A 7,906-nucleotide genomic window follows, 5' to 3' on the forward strand; every position below is an offset into this window, starting at 1 on the left:
ATGGGGAAGAACAAATACATGGGCAATCCACCATTTTTCTTTTTTTTTTTTTCTTTTTTTTTTCTTTTTTCTTTTTTCTTTTTGAATTTCAAAAGTAGGATCATACTATCAACCTTTTAATTTTAGATGTAGAGCTCAAAGTGTCGACCTTATAATTTTGGAGGTAAGGCTCGAACTATCGACTTATAATTTCAAGGGCAGATCTCAAACTATTAACGTTATAATTTCAAAGGTAGGGCTTGAAATATCAACCTTATAGTTTCAGAGGTAGGGTTCGAACTATCAATCTTATAATTTCAGAGGTAGGGCTCGAACTATCAATGTTATAATTTCAAAAGTTGGGCTCAAACTATCGACCTTATAATTTTGGTGGTAGGACTCGAACTTTCGACCTTATAATTATGGAGGCGGGCACGAGTTTTCTGGTGTCCGAACCAATAGATCAGACGACAACAACTGAACTTATTAGATTAGTATTAGCCGTCTATCCCAAAAGAAAAGGGGATAATAGAAAGAACAAGAAGGGTGAGAAATTTGATTAATAATCGACTTATTTACTAAACTATAATAAACTATTGTGTTTGGAATCATACCTTCCAAACGAACACTAAAGCGAAACTTGTATTATTCATAAATGATAAATCGTATCGTGTGTATAATAATATATACGCACACGCCATCGTATGGTACCAAATCCAAACACCAAGAACTTAAAAACGTGCAGAAGTTAATGTAGAAGTTTACAAGACGCATCTAAAACATGTAATGTACGAAGAAGTTACATAAAAACATTTTCTTTTAACATCAAATGAATCTTTTCTAGATCAACATAGTGTGATTATCATCTGTTCAAACAAAGCTCAAAAGGAAATGAGATCATTGCCTTTTGACGAATCAGGCTTCTTTGATTCGTGTCCCCGATCGGATGCACTTCCTCCTTTCTTGCCAAATATCATCTCGTCGAGATCGTCCATCATGTCATCGCTGCTTCCTCCGAGAGATCGGCCGCGAGAAGTGGCAGGTTTTCTAACCAGAGCGTCTTCCTTGGCGTGACGGGGAGATTCATCAGGTTCCACAGCAACTGGTATCATGGCAGGTTCTAGTTCACGTGGAACAGTTGAGGGCTTCTTCAGATCTTGATACTTGGTAAGGACTTTCTGAATCTCGTCGTTTACGTTCAATGCCTCGAAAAGTAGGGCCTCGTTGTCTCCAGAGGTCTCGATAATGCTTTGGATGGTTGATTGCGACTGGCGACATTGTAGTATGAGTGTGCTGGTCAGATCATCCTGCAGAGGGGGAGAAACAAGGTAGGATCATTCTATTGGTATACGATCGAATCGACAAAACAATCGGCTTGAACATCGACCAATTTCGATAAAATTTACCTGGAGCAAAGGAGAATCCCATGGGTCACAGGCACTCTTTTTATGGGAAAATTTAAGCATCAAACCAAAAATAGGGAGTCCAAGTCCAATTGCACTAATATGGCAAAATATAATCCCTACTCTTAGGTCCAATTTAACAAAATTAATTGCAACTCTGAAAATTAGAAGAAGCAGAGCATTTCTTAAATCTTATGGTAATGAATACCAAAAGGAACCTAGAAAGCGAATATTCTCCGACACCATGTTTTCATGACGATTCGCAATGTAGGATTGTCTGAGTTCCAGTTCTGATTTTAAAGTATCCATGTTTGGGAGGGGTACCCTCGACCCCCCGCCCTCACCCTTGAGCTGTTCTTATTCTTGTTTGGATTCTTATCGAAAAAACAGATCTGATTTAAAGTAGCCTATTGTCATAGCTCTGACCAGCTTCAATTTCGAAACACCTGTAACCAGTCTCTCCACAACCATGAGCCTCAATACAAGTTGAGGAGTTGTGAAGTTCAAATTTCAGGAGGAAAAAATCGGGGCGATTTGGTAATGGTAGTTTATCTATGGCAGTTCAGAGAAAAAATTTATAATTCAACCGAGGACGTTAATAAGAGGTCTTTTTGTACTCTATTTATGTACCTTTCATAAATCTCATTAGGATATTTGACCAGGAATAGAGTTTATGCAAGATCAGCTACAGTAGTTCACCGAGTTTTAAATGAATATTAGACCATGAAATGTTCCAAACATCCATTTGTATCACATATTAAAAGTTTAAAGCATTATATATGATAAATGTAAGACAGAGAAAACTAAGAACACTATGAAAAAGATGCATTACCTCCGCTGTATCCTGAGGGGGCGATGAGGATAACACTGTTGATAGAAGCTCAATGCTGTTTCTTGCGACGTCAAATGCTTCCTTTGTTTCTTCAGCTGTAAAGGTGTGCGCCGGAATATCATGATGATACTGTTCAGTATAAATGACTTCCGTCTCTGAGGCTGAAACAGTGCGAGGGGGAGTGAAAATGGGTGCAAGACTCTCATTGTCCCGACCAGGGAATCGAATGCCTCTTGATTTTAAACTCTGATAAATGAAAGCAAAAGAAGATGTAATAATCAATTTTCTGCCCTACTCAGGGCAAGCATCAAAAAGAAAAAATAGGGAACTAAAATCTGAAATTGTTACTCTCCCATTCGTCGTGCATGGCAGAAACTAAGAAAAAGTCCAAGATAAGAGAAAAGAAAAAAAAAAAACTATGTTTCCATATTAGGGGCATTAAAGGTTCGAGGTGGATGATAGGTTTTAGTGCTCGTTTGTTGATTGGGCATCATAGAAAAAGACCCTGCAGATTAAAACTTCAAAAGGATATAAAGATGACCATTGACATGATTCCTTAAATTTTAACTGAAAAGTTACATATCTAGAAACTCTCTCATTTAAACCCATTAGGACAAAAGTCTCTCCTCACTGCATGCAACTTGACCAGATAAGCCTACAAATCAGCCACGGTAAGAAGGACATTCATATGAACCAAGAGACATCAATCATACAATATACTCCAATGAAGATGTGTGAAGAAAATGTTGTTGAAATTATCAAAAGATATTTCAATTCATGCCAAATCGAAGAAGAATGAAGCTTCATTGTTATAAATTTTGGGTGAATCATAATTTAGAGTAATTTAGTTGGTGTTTCTTTTAATGTATTGTAAGGTTTATTTACATAGTGGCTAGTTATGGCCATAAAGTACACATAGTGGCTAATTATAGTCATTAAGTAGGAATGTTACAAACTCTTAAAATGACTAAGGTTAAGGGTTTTATTTTGAGACTATATAAAGCCATGTATGTTAGCATTGTAAGACAGACTTGAAAAATGTAGTAAAAGAAGCATTTGTGCTTTCATTTAGCCAATGGCTAAGTTTCTTTGCAATTCTATGCAATTCTATGTAGTTTAGGTTGCATGTAGAATCATTCAAGCTCGACATGATCAATCTTGCTTGTGGAGTGATTTGAATCTCAAACAAGTTTTCTTGCCTTGAGAAATTTGATCAACAAGAATCATTCAAGCTAGACATGATCGATCTTGCTTGTGGAGTAATTCAAATCTCAAACAAGTGTTCTTGCCGTGAGATATTCAATCAACAAAGTAATCTGAATCTTACTCCCCTTGAAGTGATTCTATATCATTTGGTATCAGAGCTTTCTTTTGGGTTAACTCCATATCAGAACACACTTTCCACAACCAAGTTCTTGCACTTAGCAATTGACTTCCAAGGACTAGAAAACAATCTATTGGGCGTTCTTCATCCCCGTGCTTACTAGGTGCACTAGGAAGTCTCCAAAGGAAAAAGGGTGCTTTTTGGAGTTTATGATGAGGAAGGTTTGTTTGAAGGCAAGAGAGTTCGTTGAAAGTGTCTTACATCTTGTTATGGATCAGGATTGCCATTTTCTTTAGTTATCTCGATTTTTTTTTTTATTGGGGGGGGGGGGGGGGGGGGGGGGGGAGGGGGGAGGGGGGTGTGAATTGAATGGAGTTAACTTTTTTGGATCTAGGGGTCATCTCATTTAATTTTTAAGGGGGTGTTTCTATGCAATGATGTATTGATGTTTTTAGCCTTTCAAAAGAATTTCAATGAAAAGCTTTGTTTTCTCTTTCAAAAGAATTGGGGTGCCTCAAAAGGGGCAGGAGTACATTTGGAAAGTGCGCTACTGACTTTGTCCTAAGTGATATACAGGAATAGATAGAACTTCCTCCCTTTAGGGAGATTAGGTCAATCCATCCCACTTCAATTGGAATTTGGTATCGAAGAGAAAGGCCATGTGTTCAAGTCACCTTGGTCTACTGGGGAAGGGGAATTTCCTAAACCAAAGAATGATGTGGATGTAGCCACTTGAACAAGGGAGTGGACCTTTCATCATTGGGTGAAACTGAGTGGGTTGGCAAGGGTTCCTCCAAAGATATGGACACCACATACACTAAGATCTAAGGTTTGGTCCTTCATGACGTGTTAAGTCGCGGGGTTAGAAATCCCTCATAGAATTTTTTCCACTCCATACAGCCTAAGACCATCCTAGTTCGGCCTTACCATTCACAGAGTTAGAAACGGATGGAAGCAAGAAACAAAGATAAGAATACCTTTGTGGAGAACAACAAGAACACGCATTCTTTGGGGCAACCCTTGTTATTCCCTAGAGAGGAATACAAAATTGCTTTCTTTTTTGCACGTTTGAGAGGTTCCTAACACAATTCTTATCCATACAATTCTCGGTTTCTCGTTCCAATTTGTTTAATTTTGGTTGCTTCAATATCAGTCAGCAAGTTTTCTACATACTTGGTTAATAGCATACTGCAACCTTTTCTGATGCCCCACATACTTCATCCGCAGCCAAAAACCAAATAAATTCAAATCCTGACAAAACAAACCAACCTCACAACACTACAACCCTCCCTATCAACTCACACTGAAATACATTTAATCGAACTCCAAGATGCATATACATCAGCAGGCGAGTAATTACAAAAGAAAGTGAAATTAAAGTAACAAGAAAAAATAAAATAGAAACAAAAAGGGTACAACATGAAGACTTTCCAAGTGGTCCTACTTCCCTTTTAATTAAATCAAGCTTTTCTTCTCAAGATAAGCTTGTTCCGCTTCATATGTCCAAGCGTTAAACAAAGTTTGTTGCTTAGTTACTAGACTACAAACTGACATAAATTTCTTAGAAACAATATTTGTGATACTAAATATATGCATGGTATCTATCATTCTATGTGTAAACTTAGAAAATGGAAACGCCAGCAGATGAACGATTCTTCTAAACTTAATCCACTGAGATTATGCAAAGCCCTAAATCTTTTTCATAATATGATGTTTAAAAAAGACAGAAGGTCAGAGATATATGAATACCTGTACTGAAAAAAGAGAGAGAGAGAAATATATGGATACCTTGTATGTTTCTTCATAAACGGGCAAATAGCGAAGCTCACTAGTTGATTCTCCCCATGCTTCAATCAGCATTAAAGCTTTGTTCCGATTATTAACAACAGTTTGTGGATCATCAATTAACTTCACCATCTCATCAAGAACTCTCTCAGCTGCCACCTCGGAGAAAGACTTCTCACAATTTTTAACACATGTCTCGAGCAGCGCCAATGCCAAATACTGGATCCTGGGGTTTTTCAACATTATACGTTTTTTAATCCCGCGAATCAAGTCTATGCTGTTGATTTTCTCGGAATTAACCATGTCACATATCTCAAGATTCAGGGCCCAATCCGGCTCTTCCAGCGTCTCTGATGTGGCATCCTCAGCAAGCTTATCACCCTGGTTTGGACCTTGAAAGAGTTCCTTCATTTTGAAACTCATAGAGCTGACACCTGCACTCATCTTTCGGCTCATCTCAGTCCCACTGATCTTCAGGCGTTCACCCAAGGCATTTACTTTATCCATCAAGTTGTCACTCATCTTTACTACTGAACAATATCAAGAAAAATCCTAAATAGAATACCTGGAAACGCACAACTCTTGAAATGTCAGAAGACGAGACGTTTCATATTTAAGTTCAGTAAAGAAAAATGTCAAAATAACAAATGCAGAAGATCATACAACAAGCAATGAGTTTCAAATGGTTGTCATCTTGTTCACGAGCAGAGTTAAAGTTTTTAATAAGAAGATACAAGTAGAATCTCAAAACTTCAAAACCCGTATGTCGAAAACCTAGAAGCTAACAGCTGATAGAAAGCACATCATCCTGTTTTGATCATTGAAAGTGGCATAAACTATTGTGACAAAGACCATTTAAATCTCTTAACCGACCAATATCATCAATCGAAAATCAAAGGAAAACTTACAAAACTTTTCCTTTCAGATGAACTATGAAACCAAAACTTTATGCACAAATACCGCCTTCGCACATGCAAACTATCTCAAAGAAAACTAAACTAAGACCTTCTCCGCCTCGTGGAAACCAACAAATTGAAAGGCATGAAACATAGTATGCACGAAGAGTCATCAAAATTCGTAAACCTACTTCAATCACCCCCAAAATCCACACAATTCTTCAACAACCCGTCCAATCGAAATCAACAAGAAAAAAATATATATATTAAAAAAAAAAATCTCCCATTACATGCGGAAAGAAAATCAGACCAGCCCCTTTTTTCTCAAACGACAATCGAGCTCCCAACTCCGACCGCCAAATTCTCACAAATTATTAAGAAATCACAAAAATCCAATGGATTAACCAGCAAAATACGAGATTCTCTTCAACTTTTTCCTCGCATACCCTTTCCACAAAACTTTACCAGCAAGCGAACAGAGTCAACGACCGATCAAATCAAGAATCCCTAAGCTAGGATCTCTTGAATTGACCTAAATCTAGGGCAAATAGAAGAACAAATAGAGAGATTTATTGCCCAAAAAGGGGAAATAGTTCGTACCAGCGAAGCTTTCGTTGAGACGACGGTGCAACGACTCTCGAAGTGAATCTTTTCTTTTTCAGTCTCTCTTTGCTTGTTGTCAACGGTTCCAGAAACTTTATTTATTATTATTACTATTATTATCATTTATTTATTTATTTATTTATTTATTTATTTCCTTTTCCTAGAGAAATTTAAATCTTATAAAAAAGAATTTATATATCCAATTTTGCATTTTGTATATCAAAATATATTTTTAAAATAATTTATTTCCCGTCCTCGTCCTCATCTTCGTCTTCGCTTAATTAACAAGGAGAAAAATATTCTCGCTCCATTTTCATTTTCGGTATAAACAGATATTCCTCGCCCGGTTTTCGAGCCGATTTTAATGAGTAAATAGCATCCTTACTCAGCTAATTACATACAATCCTGCTAAAAAATTTAAATCTTAGGGTATTTTCGTTATTTTCCTTTATTCTTGTTATAGTCGATACCATGATTGGATCAGATAATTTTAGAGACGGGAGAATAAAATAACAAGAATAAACGGATACAAAAAGAGGGAAAATAAGGAAATGTTAGGTCATAGATTGAAACAGATGACATGCAATGACTCGTTGATAACAGTTTCATTAATGTAATTTTTTAAAATTCAGGAATATTATTGAAACGATGTACAAACTATCTCAGTACGATAATATTATTTTTTATTTTTTTTTATAGAAAATTTAAGAGCATATATAAGACGTTAAAGGTTCAGTGGCATTATTGAAATAAAGTATATCGTTAATGAGCAGTTTCTATAATTTAACCTAAAAAAATGGTTGTTTTTATAATTTAACCTAAAATAAAATGGTAGAGACAGGACGTTTTTAATGAAAGTGAGATGTATATGAGCCATGTCAATTTGAACATATTTAGTAGATAATATATGAATTTTCAATATAAAAATTAATAGTTTTGAATGAACTAAAAAACACATGTTGTTCTCGAACTTATTATTGAATATATATATATATATATATATATATATCATACTTCCATCAAAATTTATAAAATGCTATCGAGAAATTTGTGTTTATGTATATATGAACATCGATGATTTCGG

The 7,906-nt window shown here is 36.1% G+C and overlaps 1 protein-coding gene across 3 annotated transcripts; it reads right to left on the reverse strand.

Moving 5' to 3' along the window:
- Positions 1 to 608: 608 nt before the first annotated feature.
- Positions 609 to 6,931, reverse strand: LOC111805678 (Target of Myb protein 1). 3 transcript variants are annotated; one of them, XM_023690840.2, is made up of 4 exons: positions 6,820 to 6,931; positions 5,327 to 5,888; positions 2,215 to 2,460; positions 609 to 1,286 (listed from the first exon to the last, which is right to left on the reverse strand). In XM_023690840.2, exons 2-4 carry the CDS (start codon positions 5,843 to 5,845, stop codon positions 861 to 863), a joined length of 1,191 nt encoding a protein of 396 aa, XP_023546608.2. In that variant the 5' UTR covers positions 5,846 to 5,888; positions 6,820 to 6,931; the 3' UTR covers positions 609 to 860. The 3 variants fall into 3 exon arrangements, with proteins under 3 accessions (XP_023546608.2, XP_023546610.2, XP_023546609.2); XM_023690842.2 differs by lacking the exon at positions 6,820 to 6,931 and adding an exon at positions 6,666 to 6,811; XM_023690841.2 differs by lacking the exon at positions 6,820 to 6,931 and adding an exon at positions 6,510 to 6,659.
- Between the last annotated feature and the right edge of the window lie 975 nt (positions 6,932 to 7,906).

This window comes from Cucurbita pepo, chromosome 11 (assembly GCF_057944985.1).
Source record: "Cucurbita pepo subsp. pepo isolate OVF chromosome 11, ASM5794498v1, whole genome shotgun sequence".
Classification (NCBI taxonomy): domain Eukaryota; kingdom Viridiplantae; phylum Streptophyta; class Magnoliopsida; order Cucurbitales; family Cucurbitaceae; genus Cucurbita; species Cucurbita pepo.

Excerpts from the sequence above, each read along its gene's own strand:
- LOC111805678 (XM_023690840.2), bottom strand. The coding sequence starts at position 5,845 with ATGAGTGACAACTTGATGGATAAAGTAAATGCCTTGGGTGAACGCCTG. Across the intron at positions 2,461-5,326 it reads TTTATGAAGAAACATACAAG|AGTTTAAAATCAAGAGGCAT; the intron begins GTATCCATATAT and ends TTCATTTATCAG. Across the intron at positions 1,287-2,214 it reads CCCCTCAGGATACAGCGGAG|GATGATCTGACCAGCACACT; the intron begins GTAATGCATCTT and ends CCCCCTCTGCAG.